This window comes from Vipera berus, assembly GCF_964194415.1.
Source record: "Vipera berus genome assembly, chromosome: 3".
Classification (NCBI taxonomy): domain Eukaryota; kingdom Metazoa; phylum Chordata; class Lepidosauria; order Squamata; family Viperidae; genus Vipera; species Vipera berus.
In genome coordinates this window covers 124,062,755-124,083,977 of record NC_138204.1, presented here as the reverse complement: position 1 = coordinate 124,083,977, position 21,223 = coordinate 124,062,755, and the positions used below count along the sequence as shown (strand labels likewise).

Below are 21,223 nucleotides of genomic sequence, written 5' to 3'. Positions count from 1 at the left end.
TCAGCTGGTTTTGGCGGGCGGCCGGTGTTTGACAGCTTGTCGCCGCGACTGCGCATGCGCCAACTTTGACAGCTCGCGGCGGCCGCCGGGGGTTGCCGCGAGTTTGACAGATGAGTGGTGAATGCGCATGCGTCAGTATTTGACAGCTCGCGGCTGCCGCTGTGGGATAGCCGCGGTTTTGACAGTTCGCGGCTGTGTGCGCATGCGCGGCGTTTGACAGCTGTCAAACGGCCGCGTGTGCTTGCGGGAGCGTCTGCGCATGTGTCAGATTTGACAGCTGTCAGTGCGGCCGCGTAAATGCGGCCTATGACAGCTGTCATTATGGTTTGCAGAACATTGCAATGTCCTTCCTCCATTTCTCAACAGCAAGAGGAAAACAGATGGGTTCGTCTTTGCGCTTCCCCCGCCTGCGCAGAGAAGACAACTCGCGGGCCCAATTCCTCCGTGACGGTTTGGGCGAGAAGGCTCCGTGAGAAAAGAGCAGACAATGGAGCCCGCCCCATCGGCGCGCCTTTCCCGATTTAAACCTGGCCTCTGGGAGAAAGGAGAATCGCTTCCGAAATCTTCCCGCCTTCGAGGCTGTTTCCCGCCTTTCTCTTCCTAGGACGAGGAGGCAGGAACGGAGAGTCCGTGGAGGCCGGAGAGGGCGTCTGTTGCAGCTTTGCTCCCGGAACTGGCGGCCTGTTTTCTATCCCCAGCTGCAAGAAGGAGCAAAGAAAAGGGGTGAAGGGACGTGCCCCGGCGAGGAAAAATCAAAGCCTGTTGGGGTTGACTCGTGGCATAAGTCTAGTTCTCACGGAGGGGAAGAACCGCGGGGTCTGTGCCATCTCAGACTGCAGATTGCTCCCTTTCATACGAGACAAGCCCCTGCACGTGGAAACTAGCTTTTCCCCTGCTGTGCTAGTTTGTCTACACTAGTATCGACGCTGGCTGTTTTTCCTTTTTGTTAAAAATGCTTTATTTGGAGAAGTATTCAGCCGCTAGTACAGCAGGCTCAGGTTTAACAGCTCAGTGAAATGCCCGGTTTTTTTTAAAAAAAAGAAGCAAACTATTTCTTCCTAATAAACATATGTTTTAACTAAATGCAAATGATACTTGGTGATTACAAGCTGATTGGAGTGTCTCTACTTGAAACCATTATATACATACAGTTGGTCCACTGAGGAAATAATCTTGAACTTGTTTATTTCTACTTCACCTTTATATAAAGCAGCATTTATAGCAAAAAGAATCAGTCAAAGAAATCTCTGTTAAAGAGACACTCTTTATTATGTATGACCAGCCTGCTCTTTTGAAAGTCTTAGTGAAAATAAAACTCTGGGGCAGTCCAAGCAACACTAGCACAATTTTAAAAGTTGTGCTTCTTCACCTGCCACCCTTTACTCAGGCCTTGATAACTGATGGGCCTCAAATGAGTAATCCATTGTGTAAACTGATAGAGTATCTCTTTTAGAGTATTTGCTCAGATAGTTTATTCACACACTGAAGCCACTACTTGGAAGCAGTTGACAAAGACTGAGCATGCACCTTCAAAGAAAAGAATTGCTTAGCTAGGAATCCAGAACCATCAGAATACATATGATAAACATGGGAAATTCAGGAATTTTGGGGCTGAGATCCAGACATCCATGGAAGGCTTTTTCCCAATCTGAAAAAAGCTAGTGTTTGTCCAGTGTGTCCCACAGAGTATTTTAGAATAAAAATTAACTTCACTGTGAGATCTGAGCCATCAAAATATTCCTCCAATTTTACATCTTTATGTCTTTCTTTTTTCTTCCCCGACTTACCTGAAATAATTCTAGGTCCATTTACCCACAGTGAGTTTTCAGTCTGAGTTTATTCTTATCCCTGCTGAAGTGGGTTTATTAAGATTTTATTACTCCTGGAATGGACTTCTGAAGCTTTTATTATGCTGTAAAATGTTTATTAATGTATGTTTAATAAATTATTTGGATTATGCCTGATAGGTCAGAAGTACTAATAATGCCAGAAAAAGGAGGGTGGAAGACTTGCAAAGAGCAGAATCAGAACCTCTTTGAGGTACCATGTAGCTGTTCCTAAGATGACTTTAATATCTGTTATTTGTAGGAAAAACTGAGAAGCACTAAAGATACATTATACTTCTATGTTTGATTTTTTAATCCGCCAACATTCATCCTAAAATTATTTACTTTGAAATGAGATCTGCTAATTCTGTAAGCTTTTTTTCAAGTGAGTCATTACTATAACTTATTTTACTCATTTCCTACATTAAAAGCAGGCATGTAATGAGTGCATACTTAGTGTTTAAATACTATTTTTTCCAATAGCTCACTAAAATTTCAACCTGGCCCCATATATCTGTCAGGAAAGACCAAGGTCACAGAACTTGTTTCAAAGTTCTCTCCCAGAATGAGTATTCTGTTTCTCATTTCATATTGCCATAAGACTTTAGAACTGAAGGATGGCTTATGTTTCATCTATTGAAAGATTGAGACCCCCCCACACTCTCTATTATGGAAAGACAACCAAGCCCGATGCATCAAGCTTGCTTCCCACTTTCCTGACACAAATTTGCAATTAAGAAATAAACTGAAGTATGTTTCCTAATCCCATATATTGGTAAAAATTATTTATTTTATTCTAGCTAGATGGCAGCATCTATTCAAACTTTGCTGATCTCAAACAACTAAGCTGGGTGGGATTTGGTTAATATTTGGATGGCAAAGTACCAAAAAATACCACAGCTACAGAGTAGACTCGGAGTTACGGTATTTTTTTTTAAAAAGGTAGGCAGTAACAAACGAGTTCTGAACTGTTATCATAAAAAGTTATGAAAACTACAGGGATATGCCTGTGAGTCAAGTGACTTTTTATTTTAGATTAGAAAGTTTTGCCATTGATCTTTTGTTGGAGGACTTTTTCACATGAAAAGCAAGGAAAAATGCTTCAAATAATGAATTTTACTTTCATGCAAATGTATTAAATGACATCATATAAACTAGTCAGTATGGCTTTATTATCTTCTCAAATACTACAATGACATACAATGATATGCTGGTTTAAAACTAAAGGGCTTGTTAGAAATCACATTTTCCTGCTTGGTTTTTTCTTATATGGAAGGCAAGATAAAAAAGGAAGAAAATGAGCTGGAAAAAGAGAACTGTGTAGAATTATGCTTGAACAAAAAGTGCCCTTTTCGCTCAAGCCCTGAATGCTCATTCTTATCTCTGACTGAATTATATCAAGAGTTTAAAGAAGCAGTTTTACCAATGTCATGTGTATCTAAGACTTCCTTTATGAATAAACTGGCTATTTAATTCTCAACTAGGTCACATCTTTAAAAGCTACTTGTATATAGATTAGAGGCAATGTAAACAATTGATAGAAAGGAAGAAAAACAAATTAAGGCAAGACTTAACATACAGTAATTGTCAACACAGGAAAAGTCATATCAACTCTACTTGTGAATTTATTTAGAATCCCAACACTAATCTTCCAAGGAAGAAATGATGTGAGTGGCAGCAGTGCACTAGGATGTACAGTAGGGGATGGCTTCTCCTGACCTATGTGTTACATTCTACCAGGGTAAAAGGGGAATGTAACCACCAGGGATATTTAAAACAGGACATAGAACATAAAGTAATAGAGCTGTAATGGGACCTTGAAAGTCTTCTAATCCAGGGCTTTTCAACCAGTGGTACGTGTACCACCTGTGGTACATTGACACCTGGCAGATGGTACGCGACCATCCTAGAAAAGTGGTAGCGGGGTAGGGGGATGAGCTGAACTGGTGGCAGCACCGCACAGGCCTGAGCGAGAGACGGCTGGAGCTGCAGGGCTGTCAGGGCTCAGTGGAAGCACCAGGATCAGTGCCAGGCTCCAGCTGGAGCTCGGCACTGATCCTGGAGCTTCTGAGCCCAGAAGAAGCGCCGATCAGCTGGAATGTTACAGCATCTCCAGGGTCTTGTGATTTACATTCAGATGCTTGGCAACTGATTCATATTTATGATGGTCACAGTGTCCCAGGGTCATGTGAAGTGACCAAAGCCTGCTGCAACCACCCAGCAGATGGGGGGGGGGAAATAAAAACCAAACACCCCCCACCCCACCCCCACTGACAATCCTCAACAGAAATGCTCACAACAATGAAAACCTTGGACAGGAGGAAGAGCGCCGCCGGTTGGGCAGGTAGGTGTCTTGCTCGGCTGTGGCTTGGGGGGCACTTTTTTCAGTGCCATTGTAACTTCGAACAGTCACTAAGCGAACTGTTGTAAGTCGAGGACTACCTGTACTTCATCACTTTTCTCCTTTTTTTGGTCATCAAGTTTTTGACACCTTGCTAGGCGACTGGTAGTACTCAGATGTTGCCATATCTTAAAAGTGGTACAATGGGTGAAAAGGTTGAAAAGCCCTGAATCCAACCCCCTGCTCAAGCAGGAGTCCCTATACCATTCCAGCCAAATCTTCTTGAAAACCTTCCAGTGATGGAGCACCCACAACTTCTGAAGGTAAGGTGTTCCACTGATTAATTGTTCTCACTGTCAAGAAAATTCTCCTTAGTTCTAGGTTGGTTCTCTCTTTGATAATCTTCACCTATTACTTCTTGTCCTACCCTCGGGTGCCCTGGAATATAGGTGAACCCCCTTTTCTTTGTGAGAGCCTCTCAAGTACTAAAACTGCTACCATATCACCCCTACTCCATCTCTTCATTAAACTAGCCATACTCAGTTCCCTTAATCATTGGTTTAGGCCAGGGGTAGGCAATCTTGGCTCTTTTATGACTCGTGGACTTCAACTCCCAGAATTCCTGAGCCAACATGGCTCAGCTTGGAAACCTCTCCCTTTCCCCTCAGCGTGGCTGGCTTGGTACATATTTTGGAAGCACTAATAAAAATGGAGAATGGAGAGTAAAGAGGTTTGTGGCAAGAATCGCTGAGGGACTCCTTGAATTATTTGCAATTTTGGTAGTGACTGTGGGCTGATGTGCCTTCCAATACTCCAGTCAAACTGGTGTGATAACCAAATGGTATTTCAGAATATAACTGCAGACAGAACACTGTAAGCATATAGGATATATAAGGACATTAGATAAGTTGAAGCAGGAGGAAATCCTGGTAGCACTGTGGGAACTAGGAAGACCAAGACTTAAAAAGCTGTCCTTTGCCACTGACATTAGAAGGAGCTGTCACCAGGTATAACAAATTGTGAGGGATGAAAATAGAGGAAGAGCTTCAATTTTTGCAGCTTCTGTCCTATACGTGGCAGTATGTATCATTAAATTGTAGAAGGGTCACCATTTACTGAATCAGTATGGGGTTGGTAGCCTTTATTTTTCTGGCTAAAATCCAGGAATGGATAGGCAACACCAAGCATATTAGGTTTCAAAAACACTAGATGGATGGTCCTGTGAATGAATCAGAAAGTCATATTGTAAAGTCCCAGTTTCCCCAAATATACAGAAATGTTTAGCTACACATTGGTTGAATCTTTCCTCCATAAATAATGTTATTTTTGGCAACAAGCACTGTGCTTTAGGCCAGGGCTTTTCAACCTTTTCACCCACTGTACCACTTTTAGGATATGGCAACATCCGAGTACCACCAGTCGCCTAGCAAGGGGTCAAAAACTTGATGACCCTCCCCAAACAGGAAAAAAGTGATGAAGTACAGGTAGTCCTCGACTTACAACAGTTCACTTAGTGACTGTTCAAAGTTACAATGGCACTGAAAAAAGTGTGCCCCAAGCCACAGCCGAGCAACACACCCGCCTGCCCGCCCAGCGGCGCTCTTCTTCCTGTCCGAGGTATTCATTGTTGTGAGCATTTCTGTTGAGGATTGGCAGAGGGGCTGGGGTGGGGGTGTTTGCTTTTTATTCCCCCCCCCCCCGTCTGCTGGGTGGTTGCAACAGGTTTTGGTCACTTCACATGACCCTGGGACACTGTGACCGTCATAAATATGAATCAGTTGCCAAGCATCCAAATGTAAATCACAAGACCCTGGAGATGCTGCAACATTCCAGCTGATGGGCACTTCTTCTGGGCTCAGCAGAAGCGCCAGGATCAGCACTGAGCTCCAGCTGGAGCCTGGCGCTGATCCTGGCACTTCCGCTGAGCCCTGACAGCCCTGCAGCTCCAGCCGTCTCTCGCTCCAGCTTGTGTGGTGCTGCCACCGGTTCAGCTCATTCCCCTCCCCCTCTACCACTTTTCTAGGATGGTTGCGTACCACCTGCCAGGTGCCAATGTACCACAGGTGGTACCCGTACCACTGGTTGAAAAGCCCTGCTTTAGGCAGCAAGCATTGTGCTTTGGGGTGGTGCATTTGTAACTGGGGAGTTATCAACTCAATCTGAAATGGGCAAATCTGAGCAAAGCTTTAGGAAGTAGGTTGCATCCTAAGAAAACCCACCAGAAAAGCAAAATGTTCTCTCTGCTATTACTATTGTCAGCTGAGGATACAGATTTTTGTCATGCAAAAGCTTTCTAAGCTTTTCTAGAATTGGGTGCTTCCTTTGTGTGTTATTTGTTGTATATTAATAAACAGTCTGTGATCAAACACCACTTTTGATCAGTAACAGAGTCCCGGTTGCCTTCAGAGTTTATCTCACATTAATTTGGAATTGGGACTACATCCACGGAAACTGCATTTTGCTTCAGGAAGATTCATTCTGTGAGACGATGTTTGGTGCTTTCAGGGGGGAAAAAAGGGCCCTCCTGTCACTTGATGGTTTATGAAAAGTTCTGATTGCTCTTTATTATTTCTTTTGACAGGAAGATTGCCTTTCCAGGAACAGGCACGAGTCCTCAGCTTGGTCCTACTGTGGAGTTTGATGAAATGGAGGCTGCGGGGCATCGCAATTGGACCTCATTGAAACAGCCCTCACAGGCAGGTAAGTGATGGTGCCACCTCCTGACTCTGCTGCTTAGAAAAAGTGGGACAGCATCCTCACCAAAATGTATGAGCAGAGGAGGATTTGGCAAGAATCTAAGTGCGGTGGCTGGAGATATATAGTCTAGTGCAGGGGTAGACAACCTTGGCTCTTTTATGACTTGTGGACTTTAACTCCCAGAATTCTTGAGCCAGCCATGCTGGCTCAGGAATTCTGGGAGTTGAAGTCCACGAGTCATAAAAGAGCCAAGGTTGCCTACCCCTGGTCTAGTGGGAGATGACACCCAGAACAAGATGGAAAGTGTGTGTGTAGGGTGGGGGGGCAAAGATCCCAATTGTTTAACTAGATCTCGAAAGAATGTGAAAAAAGGATTTTTAGAAATTTTTAGAATGCTTAAAGGTTTGGGCAATTTTTGCAAAATCCAAGAATTATGGTTTCCAGCAAAAACTGTGTGAGAAGCATGACATTAATTCGTTCAGTGAAGGAGACCTGCATACATCTAGACATTGGCCCTTCTGCAACTCTTGAGTAAGCTATACTAGTCAGCACTACTAACTAAGCTCTTTTATAATGTATGAGGGCTCTTGAGATCTGTAATCTAAGATTATAGATAATGGGGCAGAGAGAAGCTCTGTGGGCTTGAATATCTCATCTGTTTAAATTAGGCAGTTTAACAGGCAGCAGTATAGGAGAGAACCCCTTAAGCCTAGAAGGGGTGGCCAAAGTGTAGGGACAGATGTAACAATGTCTTGGTTCACTCTTAGGCTAACTGTAGGACAAAAATTGGGCAGGAGGTAGGAATGGAAGACCTCCAAGGTCCCTTCCAATTCTGTTATTCTGTATTCACACCAGCAAGAGATCTCACTAGCAGCTCTCTTTGGCATTAACGCAAGTAAGTGCAGTATTCGTTGGAATTTATTTTCATTTTAAGTTTTATAGGAGAAAAGGAGGAGTAGGTAAGCCAAAGTGACTTAATTGAAAAATGTATTCTTAGCTTTCCAGTTGGTCCTCGACTTACGACCACAATTGAGCCCAACATTTCTGTTGCTAAGCAAGACACTTGTTAAGTGAATTTTGCCCCATTTTGTGCCCAGTTTTCTTGCCACAGTTGCTAAGTGGACCACTGCAGTTGTTAAGTTAGTAACACGGCTGTTAAGTTAACAGCCTTTGACTTTGCTTGCCAGAATGCCGTAAAAAGTAATCACATAACACTGGGACACTGCAACCGTCATAAATATGAGTCAGCTGCCAAGAGTCTGAATTTTGATCATGTGAACATGGGGATGCTGCAATGGATGTAAGTGTGAAAAACGGTCGTAAGTAACTTTTTAAAGTGCCATTGTAACTTCAAACAGTAAATGAACTATTGCAAATCAAGGACCACCTGTACTTGAAAGGTATATTCTAACAGAAGTAATCTGGAAAATTATAGTGAAGGACAAAAAAAATGCATAAGACTCTTGGGTGTTATATGCATAGATTTCACAGTGTTTATATTGTTTTTAGAATTTCCAGGACTTCTAGGGTAAGTTCCTAATGTTACTATTCAGAAAGTGGCATAGGGGTAAGGCTAAGAAAATGTTATCCCCAAAACACATGACTGAAGTGAGGTAATAAGTGGCAGACCTCTTTGTCAGATCTTTGCTGTTTTCCTCACATGTGAGGGCATAATTGATATTAGGCCTGATTTAATAAATAGTTTCTGCTGGCTCCATTTAAAAACAAATGGCACTTCATTAATGTTGTACACATTGCCTGCATCATGGAAGGCTTTCAAATAAAACAGCAGCTTGGCATAACGGTATCCTCCAGGCCTGGCATCAGAGCTTCCCTCAAGCAGTTTTTGTACTCTTGCCAAGTTTTGTGGATTGTGCAAATTGCAAAGCCCAGCAAAATAAGTATGTTTTCCACTGAGTTTTATCTAGAACAGATGATACCAATTGGAAGCTTAAAAAGAAACATACTTTGAATTTATGGAAGTTCATCTTCCTATCTAATCCCTAAACAACCAACAGACGTTTAGGGTTGGGGAAGTCAAAGAGACGCCTTCCCTGCATTTTTAAACCTTTGCTTACTGAAGGCAGTGTGCATAAGTAAACTCGAGCCAGTGTAGAGCAACCTCATTTAACTTGGCTCTTCCTTCAGCTTAGTGTTATCCTGCTTCAACATTTACCAGCAGTAAAGAAGCAAGGCTTACTGGAAATACCAAACTGTTTGTGGCACCTACTACATTTCTACAGGTGAGGAAGAACAACACTTTGAAATGAAAAATACATCCTTCTAGCAGGAAAAATGCACAAAGGCTATCCACTACAATACCATGAAGAATTTGTGTAAGGCTGAATATATATATATATATATATATATATATATATATATATATATATATATATATATATATATATATATATATATATATATATATATATATATATATATATATATATATATATATATATATATATATATATATATATATATATATATATATATATATACACATATACATATATATATATATACACATATACATATATATACATATATATACATATATATACATATATATACATATATATACATATATATATATACATGTAAATTTTTTGGATTGCTAATAAAGAATTAAAGGGAGACTGATTTAATTCTTTGTTAACAATCCAAAAAATTTACACAAATATGAGCTGTCACTACTGTGACTACTGCCTGTTGATGGCCTTGGGTTAGGCTGAAACAGGAAATAAGATTTGTCCCATGTTTGGGGCCTAGCAAGGTAATCTAAATACTTAACAAACATTATATATATATATTTCAGTATTGACATTTTAGGTAAAATTGTTAGTTTTAATAAATATGCTTTTTCCTCCTCCAAGCTAAACAAACAGAGAAATTGAAAATTCACAAATCTGTGGAATACTCAAGTAAATGTTAGTCATACAACCTTCCTTCCAAATGAAGATTTGGTGTCTGTGAATAGAGTGAAACCTCTACTCAAATCAAAAGCACTTTTATAGTTCAGTGAATGCTCAAACTGGACCAGTGAGGTAGAAATGTTAGTCAGGAAAAGCTAACATAGAATTCAAAGCAGAACTATTTGAAAATACATCGTTCACTGGGATTTAGTTCCTCAAAAGTATGCAGAGAAAGGTATTCTGGAACCCATGACCATGGAAAAGAAGGATAAGATGCGTACAGGAAGAAAAGATCCATGAAACAACAAAGTAATATGTAACACGCTCAGATTTTTAAAATAAATGTACTGTTTATTTTAATTCAAATATTTTAAAAGTTAGCACTTCTCTTAAGTTTATTGGCAATTGATATTTTAATAGGATTAAAATCTTGATATTTTTATTGCTCCAGAAAATGCCTTGCTCGTTGTTAAGACTGATGGTGGATCTGTTCCATGAAAACAATAAACTTCTATATATTGAAATTAATTTTTAAATCAGGTTAATTCTTGTATTTGTGAAGAGATGTGGTACATTCTGGAGCTATTTATTTTTCTTTCATAATGTGCATAAATAGCATGAACGAAATGCTCCAATGCTACTTCACTCAATACATTTTAAGGGATTAATGTTTAGGAATGACTGGAAGTGTTTTGCTAAACTGCTTTTCTTTTGTATAATCAACTGTCATTTATAGTCAGCTAGGGAAGTATATATCTTTTGAGTTAAAAGGTATTTCTATTTGACTGCCTTGCTTTCTAAAATGTCTTAAAAAAATCCAAAATAAATTTGAAATTATACATATAAGGAGTGATTTTATTGTATTTTGTTTCCTAATATGCTCAGAGTGTATTAATGTGTCAGGATACAGTTGCCTTATTCTTTAGCTCAGGAGTACTAGCCATAGAAAATGTAAGAAATAATATGCAGACTCTGTTCTGTAGAATTTGCACCATACAGTCCAAATTACTATAATAGAAACATTAAGAGATGGGAAGAGATGTATGAGAATCGACCTGATTCATTTTGACTGGAGCAAGCCTCCACTTATAAATGCTTAATGTATATCTGAAAGGCAACAGCAATAGAGCACAACCCAATCTTTGCTCAAGCAGCAACGGGTTTTTTTATATCATCACCTGCCTTTTTTATGTTCATGTTTCCAAAGTCTTCTGTTTTAGAGACTATTTTTCACATATGCAGGACACCTCCTTTCAGTGTCATCAATCATTGTCAATTACCTTGCAGCCTAAATGACACTCACTTCAATCTAATACCCTAAAAGGGACCACACGCAGTTAGTGACTATGCATAATGATTGTAAGGAAAATAAAAGGTGTAGCTGTTTAAAAAAAAAAACCAGAGGAGTAGCTCAGTGCAAGGGATAAGAAAATATTTAGGTAGGATGGGATTACTTTTCCCAGCCAGAAAGCACCTCCAATTATTTAACTTCTGATAACTGAATAGTAAGAGCACTTTCAACTGAAAGTTCTTTCCAGGTGAAGATAATAATAATTGACAAGAAATCACAGAGGTTGGCTGGTTTGCTGAAAGCAGACTGTGTTTCAATGAAGTTAAAAGTAAGGGACATTTTCAAAATAGACTAATTTTTTTAAAAAAGAAAAAAGACGCACATCCTCACTTGCCATCCTTTACTCAGTGCTTGCTAACTGATTATCTGACTGGCCTTCAATGAATAAATTCTTTGTGTAGACCAATATAGTATCTCTTTTAGAATGTTGCTCAGTGATACTTTATGCGTACAGCAGGAGCCACACCTTGGAAGTTACTGACAAGGACGGAACATGCACATTCAAAGAAAGGAATAGCTCAGTTAGAAATTCAGAACCACCAAAATGAATGACAAGCACAGGAAAGGCAGGGGACTTGAATGTACTGTAGAACATAATGTGCACAAAGTTTGTTTAACCCCTCTTTTGCTACTGCCCAAGAAGGCTGTGCCTCCCGTCCATCTTGGCTTACCTTCTCTGGAGAGATGTTTGAAAGCCACAGTGGAAGCCAGTTCTGCACCATGAACAGCTGCTACTCCAGGGCTGTGGTGGTGAGCCAAGGGGTTACCTTGGGTCTGCCAGTGGTGATGAGAAGGACTTAGGTAGCTTCCTCCTGGCCCTCCATATACACCAGGTTGGTTTGAGGACGGATATGCACAAGGGGACAGGAAGGGACTCACAGCTGAGAGCCCAGGAGGGGGCTGCAAAGGGGAAAAAAATGCATGTGGAAAAGTGGGGAGCTTTAGGAGGAGAGGTCATACTCCAGCATGGATTTACCATCCCTGCTCTGATTCTAATTACATGAATGGGGAAGTAAATCAAATTATCTTTTCAAGTTCACTTCACTTCCAAATAAGGATCTAGAGAATTAAATTAAATTGAAGAGGAATGCAAAAAACCTGCACAGCAAAACCTGCACTAGCAGTTCTTGATCTGGGTTCAGGCAGTTCATGATCTCAGTTTGAACAATCACAGAAGCTGGCGCAAGGAAGTGTATAGATCATTATCAAACAAAGGGTAAGCTTTATGAAATTACAGAGATAAACATATAAATAACAGTAACCAGAAGCTGGTCTAGGAGTGCACATGTGTCATTTCCCTCTCTGGCTTACAAAGCAGAGGCTCGGTTGTTGCCAAACTATAATTTATAATGTTTTTAATCTGACATTAGGCGTAATCATTGCTACAATCGCATTAAGTACATATAATTTCAATTCAGAGTTAGGTGACTTGAGTTGTAAATTAGTCTTTGTTGGGGCCCTCAACCACTGCTTTTTAAAAGCAGCCAGAAGCCCTTGGGAAATGCTTTGTGTTCTTGGTGTGTAAAGATAGAAATCAAGTAGGCTTCCATTCCCCCCACTTCAGCCTGGTACCCTCAGCCTGCCCTAGTATGAGTTTGCTTTAAAAGGAGAAGTAGATTAGAATAACCTTGTGGGATTTTTTTTAATTGCAATTTGTTTTGTTTTCCAGATCTTTGTTCAGTACCCGTTTACTGCTATTTCAGACACATAGTTTTCCTTATACAGTACAGATCCTACAAGATAATCCCTGCTTTGCTTCTCCTTTCACCTTTCCCCCTAGCCCCCCCCCCGCCCATCCCCACTTCCTGGCCACAGACACAGACAACCCTGTGCAGCCCTTCCTGCCATTGAGTTCCCAAGGGGCTGGACTGTTACCTGGGGGTATTTAATGTCTGCTTCTGCTGCTGATTTGTCAAGTGCATTGACACCGTGCCCGGCAGCAGGGAAGGTGGTTCTATTCACACTTGGCCAGTCTTCGAGTTTGGGAGGATAGGCAGAACCATCTGTCCCAGCTAGAACACCTAGGATGGGAGAGATTGGGGAATATATTAGCAGCCAGAAAAAGGGCAGCCTGTCCCAAGACCCACTGGCTCCCTGATGGGAATCCCACATCTACTTCCTGCGTGATCACTCACCTTTTCAGAGATCTCTGTTAAGCTCTGTGAAGTCTCTACAGAGGTCAACAAAAATAACCCATTAGGCTCCAGGGACATTGTCTGGGCCTCACATCAGATCAGAGCCGATGTGGGCTTTTTAAGGATGCAGGTAAAGAGGACTCTCATGCCAAATTGCAGAGGAAAAGATAACACCAAACATTTGCTTTATTAGAGAACTGGAAGGAGGTTCCCTGGGAATCTCTTCCTTCCCCCACCACCCCCATCCCCCAGTGTTTGTTTCCCCCTCTCAATTTTCCCTGAGGCTAAAGGGTTTAATTTTCCCTAAGGCTAAAGGATTTGTATAAAATGGATTTCTATTTTGCCCACACCACAATGCCCTAATCTTGCATAAAAAGCCAGCAATAAATTCAGTCCAGATTTATTGATGAAAGACCAATTTCCAGCATCACTGCATTTCAACGAAACATATTGGTGAACAGAGAGGAAGCTGAGCTCTCAGAAGACAGTGTCACAAATGTCTTATGACCAACCTACACACTGAATTGGATCTGCACACTAGGTAAAACTCTAAGGTTGACATTGAATGCAATATAGAGGTTCTATATAGGAGAGAGGAGACAGTTAAAATTGCAAACAGCTTTTGCCAGCATTTCATTTAAAACATATTTATCCACCTCCGTGCCTACTTCATTACACGAACCAGGGTTTGTTTGTTTGTTTTTTTTGGCTCTCATATCATTTAGGAGACTCTCAAGAGAGTGTTATTATAAATGGAAAACAAGGATTAGAGTGAATTAGATACAAGGATCTGAAACGTCCAAGTGCTTTTGAAGTGAAAATGGGAAGGAGTCTGCTTTTGGCATCCTTTTAATAGAGTTTCAGCATGGTTGGAATTAATTTGCAGGAGAAGCTGGTACTGTCTAACCCTTCTTTTTTTTTTAGCAAACTAAACCTAAGCCATGTGAATAGGTTCATTAAATTGATTTTCTTTAACTGTTCAGTCTGAGGATGATGGAACTGATTGCAACACATCCAAATACCAGTGGGACTACCAGAATCAAAGACCTGATGGCCGTGCATAAGGATATCTGAAAAGCTGTAATCTAAAACACGGGTGGCACTTTTGAGGGGGGGGAAGCATGATTATCTATTAAAAGATGGGTTATTGAGTTATAAAGAAGAACTTTCAAGCCCCTCGTTTTGAAGCCGCAAAGTGGAACATTCTCTCCTTCACAAACTTCCCAACAATTAAATTAAATTAAATGACAACTTAAGGTTTCCTAGTAACAAAACAAAGTAGATAATTCCAGTCTAAAAATAGGAGACTCTCAGCTTTTTCTGTCTAAGAGTTTGTGGATAATTGGTATCTCTAGCAATCGTAGAATCCATGAGAAGACAGAAATATGAAATGTAAAACGACTGAAAGACAAGTAACCGTATAAAAAGTGGAAAAGAAACCTTCTGACAGACATTTGATCTTTCAGAAAATAATTGCGATGTGAGCTTGTTTCTTGAGACCACTTTTTCTTTTCTTTCTATTTTTCGAAAGGGAGAGGGGAGTGTAAAGGCTCAGAGTTTGCGGTTGGCAATCTCTCATCGCTACGAAAATATTTTCCACATTTTTTCATAAGAAGTTCAAGATGTCCAGGCCTTTTTTTTTTTTGCAACAGCAGCCAGAGTTTTGACTGCTGAATTTTGTCCTTCCAGGTTGTTATAGCAGCAGCAAAAGCTCCCAGGAAGAAGTGAGACATTAAGCAATGAGCAACTATGGAGATGGGATGTGAGAGCTGCTTATTCAGCCCTAATTGGTTTTGAAGCTGTTCAGAGGACTGGGTTCAAAAGCCTGAAGAGGTCATCTTCTACACCAGGCCTGCATGGCCCAGGATCAGGGCTTTTTTTCTCATAGAACGCCCAGAACGGAGTTCCAGCACCTTTTTTGGATGGAACCTTGTAGGGGTAGGCAAGGCAGGTTGTATGACATGTGTGAGTTCCGGCACCTTTTTCTTTTACAAAAAAAGCACTGCCCAGGATCATGTCCTCTTATGGGGGAAGCAACACAGACACATCAAGGACTGTCTTTTAGAATGGCCTGGAAAAGCAGGTCATGGCAAGCTACACCATTATTTCTTAAGGAAATAGCCAGGAGTTCGACAAGCTTAGTAAAATATGTTCTTGAATATCAAAGGTGTACATAATTTTGTTTAGAGCAGAAATGAACAACAAAATTACCAAGAAATGTATGAAACATAATCATGGCTAATGCTGGCTTGTTTTAGAATGAATATATTCAGAACTGGATTGTTAAAGACTCCCTGAGAATTCCAAAACATGAACCCAGAGACACTTGAAATGTCTCCAGTTATACAAGCCAAATCTTTTCTTCTGCCTGCAGTGTTGATTGATGTCTTATAATAAAACCTATGAACTTAGAATAAGGGCTTCACAGTAGGCACGGCCTGTGGATATGCTCTAGAAAAAATAATGTTAATCAGAGATATTTCTCAAATTTCTTGAGTAAACTTCATTTGCCTTACAAGTGACAATGAGTTTCTATGAATGATAAATCTACAATCTAGGTGGGATTTTCAGGAGTTAAACCATTAGCCACTGCATGCCTAAACTCAAAGTTGGGAATCGTGCACATGCGTTAGGGCAGATAGAAACACACTTTTTGCATAGTAATAAAGGATATTTTCAGACCCACAGCACCGAAATACAAAATTAAAGAAAACGCAGTAAGGTTATGCCTAACGTCTATAACATCTGTCCACAATAGCCTGTCCTCTTTCTTAATTGAAAATAAATTCACAAAAGAGATCTAGGAATTAGTAATTTTTACCTCCCCCTCATTCCGCGAATCAGGGACTTGCTTTTTCTTTTGTATTCTATAAACCGCCCCGCCAAACAGACGGCGACTATTACTGAGCCTGCCCGAGACAGCAACTCCCTTCTTTCGGCTGCTGGACGGGGCGCTTCTACCCGGAGCCCCGGAACGCGCCCCGTTTCCTACCGCCCCCCCCGAGGGGGGGTGTCGTCTCAGATCCACTCACCGCTTTGCTCCATGAAGGTGCGGATGCCCAGGATGTTGCTGACCGAGTGCGCCGAGGGCCAAGAGCGGGGGAGGCCGACGTGGGCCGCGGAGACGGGAGCTGCTCCGGCGTGGCCGCCCATCTTAGCGGCGGAGGCTGAGACGGCGCTGGGGTAAGGATACTGGTAGATGTGGTTGTAGGGCAGGGCCGGCTGCGGGGCAGGTTGCTTGCCGCCGCCGCCGCCGCCGCCACTCGCGTCGTAGGGCGCGCCGGGCTGCGAAAGGCTGCCGATCTTGTTCCTCAGGATGCGGCTAATGGAGCTGACCGAAGGCACGTTGTACTTGTCGCAGACGCCGTCGGCCAGCAAGCGGTCCCGAATCTCCCAGGCGAAGATGCCCGGGTCGCCCTGCTTGTAGTCTCGGATGTGCTTCACCACGTTCGGGGTGGTGACGCGGGGCTTGCTCCCTCCGATGGCGCCCGGCAGGATGGAGCCGGTCTCGTTGTAGCGGGCTAAAATCTTGCTCACGCAGCCGTGAGACACCCTCAGCTGCCGGCTGATGTCGCAGGGCCGGATGCCGAGCTGGGCCAGCTCCACGATCCGCAGGCGGATGGCGTTGGGCAGCGGCCTCCCGTTGACAAAGACGCCGCCGAGTTGGTTCACTTCGCCGTACGTTTGCTCTGGAAAGAGCCGGAAGAAGAAAAGGAGCGGGAGCTGACTATAAGGCTGGCGACCAAGGCAGCGCTGCGGCAGGGGGACCGTGGAGGGATCGGGAGGAGGGCGCCGGGGGGGGGGGGGCTCTTGCTACGGGTCTAGAGAACAGCCTAGGCTAGGGCGACGGGAATGGACTGAAGGGAGGCTTGGAAAATCAGTTCTCTGGATTAGCCCTTTAAAGGGAATAGCCAGAGAATTCCATGAGTTACACCATATATATATTTATTATATTTATTATATTATATTATATTATATTATATTATATTATATTATATTATATTATATTATATTATATTATATTATATTATATTATATTATATTATTACATTACATTACATTACATTACATTACATTATATTTACACACACACACACATATATGTGGCCTAACTCATGGAATTCTCTGGCTATTCCCTTTAAAGGGCAGGGCAATATAGTTTAAATGCTACATGCGCCCGGAAAGCTAACAATTGGTAGAATAAGTCCTATTCTTTTCCAAAAGTTTAAAATTGCTTTTTAATTTGAACTTATCGCTTGAATTCTGGTAACCTCTCAACAAAGTTCATTTTACAAGGAATAGCGATTCTCGTGCTTTCCGGCACCAACCTCTACATTCAGGTATATCTACTGCTTTCACATTTATAAGTCCTCCAGCAATTTAGTCCATTCATTGGAGGACTTTACTAAGTGGGTGTCAAAACAACAGGTGTAAATATTAACCCCATAGTTTAATAAAATGAATCCTCGTGCGTTTAAGAAATTTCAAATCTGTGCTGTTAACCAAAGCCAATGATATTAATGGGTTAGGGAGGGTTCAATGATATTAACCTATGGTTATCTGCGGGAAATGATTAAATCTGAAATATAGAAATGAATTCCTGTCATTGAAAGATAATTGGAAATATATGTGATTCCTTAATAGGTTAAAATAAAAGGTCAGAGTTCCTTCAAGACAAAAAAATTGGAAATATCGGAATAGCCAAATCCACGAGTAATCTTTTTTTTTTAAAAAAAAATTGCAGTTAAAAGCACCCTAAAAGATTAGTGGAAAATAATTTAGCCATAACATCTAGCACCATCTGAACTAAATATATTTAGAATATATTTAATCAGTCTCATACTGTAAAATGGCAAGCACACTATATTCTTCTTTTGAAATACGTCTACATCTTAAATAATCCTGAAATGATGTCTTATGTAATATGATCAGTTGTTATAATGGTCATATGAGTGCTGTGTACAATATATAGACTTTTATTCCTCTTACTGAGTGGTTAAAAGCAAAGAAATAGGCCCAACTTAGAGGAGTAAACCTAAGACAGCAAATGCAATCACAATTGCTAATTGAAATCTCTAGGCCCAGAGAGAGTTTTCTCGGAAAGAAGAACTCCAGAGACCGCTCTCTACTTGATCCGGAGAGAAGCAAGGCTGGACGAAACGGACTTCTCATCCAAACCAACTCTGTTTAGCCGCCTCAAGGTTACTGCCGCGCCCGGGCACTCTATCTCGCATGGCTCCCTTCCACCCCACTTCTGGAGGCAGGCAGGAGCGCCTCCCCACTTCCTACCGCGGCTGAAAGTTGTGCCTTGCCTGTCGGGACCCCAGCCGGCATCTCTTTCTAGTGGCTGGTCCCGGGTCTCTAGGATCGAGGAGGCCGAGGATCCCCCTCCGCCTCCAGCTGCCTCCCTGCCAAGAGCAGCGCGAGAGCCCCGACCGCTTCTTCTTCTTCTTCTTCTTCTTCTTCTTCCTCCTCCTCCTCCTCCTTCCAACCCGCCGCCGGAGCGCCTGCCCTTCCTTACCCATGGCCGGCGAGAAGAGGCGCCCGCCGATGTCCCTCCGCCCGGCGCATAGAGAGGTGAGCCGGGCCAGCTGGGAGCCGAGGCCGGACCAGACCCGCGCGTGGAGCTGCTGCCGGGAGGGAAGCGGCGCAGCCCGTTTCAGCTCGGCTCAACTTGACGCGTCTCCCACGTCAAGCCCGGAGGTGCCGCCGTTGCAGCCCCGGCCCTTCATTGGCTCCTGTCGGCAGTTCCTGGTCCAGCCGGCCTGCAAGGGAGGCCCCGGGAGGTGCTGCGGGGCAGGGCTTGGCTGGGTTCCGCCCCGGCGGGGCTGGGAGTTCAGCCCCTACCAGCTGACTCCAATTCAGAGACCCCGGGCGCCACAGCCGACGCCCCCCCGCCCCAACTTCCCGGCCCCGAGAGGCCCCTCCGTGGAAGGGAAGGGAAGGGAAGGGAGGAGGGAGGGAGGAGTCCTCCCCCTTCTTCTATCTCTTGGTCTTGAGCAAACTATTTGTCCCTTGGGCTTTTCTTCAAGGAGAGAAACAAACTTCAGTTTGGTGAAACCCCGTAGTTGGCGGTCTTGCAAAGTGGCTAAGGTGATCCGTAGCCACCTGCAAGGCAGAGGAACCTCGACGGAAGTCTGCGTGCGTCCTTTGCACCCGTTGCCTCCCAGCACTCGTCGGATGAACACAGTAGGAGCTTGCGGTCCAAGCGGAACCCTTTAGGGTGCCCTATTCCTATTCCTATTCATTTCAAAGGGGCTTTGGAAATATCAGGGGTGGCGGCCTTCCCTGCGTGGGCGCCCCGCTTGTTTCTAAGGTTCCCGAGTTTAAGGTGCGTTGAAGGACACCCCTTCGCATTAGTTCGCTCTTCCCTTCATGGAGGAAAAGGCAAATAACCCCCTTGCCTGGTTCTCAGTCTCCCACCATCCCACCACTCTGCTCCGCTTCGGGTGCATCCATTCACACACCCTGCAGAGTTAAGTGTCCGGCAAGCTCCGGAGAGCCAGAAAAGATACTGTCTCTCCATGAGATCAGTTCAGATTTCCTGCCAGATAATGGCCACCAGGTCTTCCTTCCGTCCCCCCACCCGCCCCCTCCATGCATTGAAGTCTTACCGACTGCCAGGTTGCGAGTTAAGAATTGCATCCCAGCTCGATTCCTCAGGATAAGGACGGCTTTGGTGGGTCCCCAACTTCTTGCCCGTTTTAGTCATTTCTCACGAGCATCCTCCAAAGCACAATTTAAAAGTCGTCTTTCTCCTGGGAAATTATACTTTCGAGCTCTTCGGGAAACGTGGATGGAAGGCTATAATCGTCACCCAGGCCACCAGCACCCGGATATCAAACATTTAAAACCTCAAAAAATGCATGTTCGTAAAAGCGTAAAGGATTCGGAACCCATTCATGCAAGTAGCCCTGGAAGTAATAAGGGTATTTAGTGAGAAAAACCATATATCTCTATGGCTCCTCTTTTTTTCTAAAGAATCTAGGTATAATAAAACACAGGTTTTTGGAGCCTCTTGTGGGTGTTAGGTTTGCTTTATCCCCGTTACTCTGGTGTAGGAGCGGGGTGGAACTGAGTCCTACAGATACGCACTCGGTCGCTGCCTGCATGAATTTATCTCCCTGCGGCTCCTAGGGCAGCCTCCTCAGTTGCACGGTTTCTCACGTGCGATTGCTTGATTAGCCCGGGAACGCCTAACTGTGCTGCACTGACCGCCGGCCCCCGAGAGACAGCCTTGTAGGATTGCGGTGGCTTTCGGCAGAAGCTAAGGCTTCGCACGGGGAATCTGGCGGAAGGAGCTTATAATGAATTGTGGCATCCATGGGTCGCGGTCGGGTCCCGTTGCCTGGGACACTAGGGCCGGTTATTTGGAAATCAGGATGGGGACAACGGGTTGGGACGGAAAAACCGAGGCAATGGGATGGGCTGAAATTTTCTATTCGGATTGAAAGGGCGGAGAGCGCGAAAGAGCGAGGTTCACTTAAGCAATTATGCCACACTGAACTTGTTGGGAACGCTAATGGGTTAGGGTTAGGGCCACGGATTTCACGGGTACGACCAAGTGTAACCTTCATTTGACAAGACACGTGAGGACTGGTCTCGCCACCTGTTTGCCTCTAGGAAAGTCTCTCTGCATTCGAGATCGGTTCGGGTCCCTAGATCTGTGGTTTCTCTTTCTTCTTTGGTGTAAACTTTATTTACGTGCCTAACTTACACAGATAAAAGGATCGAAAGTGGCAACGTGTTCCAACCAAGATTATCAATGATTTATTTTTGCAGAGACACACATATGCACAGAGAGAAAGAAGGTCTCTTTTCGAAAGGGTCGGAATGAGGGGGGGGGGGCAAAGCAGACATCAATGCGCTGAGCATCAAAATAAAATTAGTCAGGCCCGAAATCCGTCCTCAGCAAATGTCTTTCATGGTGACCTTTTCCCGGCCAGCAGCGTGCTTGG

General features: G+C 43.2%; 1 protein-coding gene across 1 annotated transcript; it reads right to left on the bottom strand.

Moving 5' to 3' along the window:
- Nucleotides 1-600: 600 nt before the first annotated feature.
- PAX1 (paired box 1) lies at nt 601-18,790 on the bottom strand (the record flags this gene model as incomplete). The annotated part of the gene is made up of 5 exons (XM_081325573.1): nt 601-698; nt 11,802-12,030; nt 13,006-13,151; nt 16,298-16,954; nt 18,787-18,790. The coding sequence occupies 5 exons, from the start codon at nt 18,788-18,790 to the stop codon at nt 601-603; spliced, it is 1,134 nt and encodes a 377-aa protein (XP_081181699.1).
- Between the last annotated feature and the right edge of the window lie 2,433 nt (nt 18,791-21,223).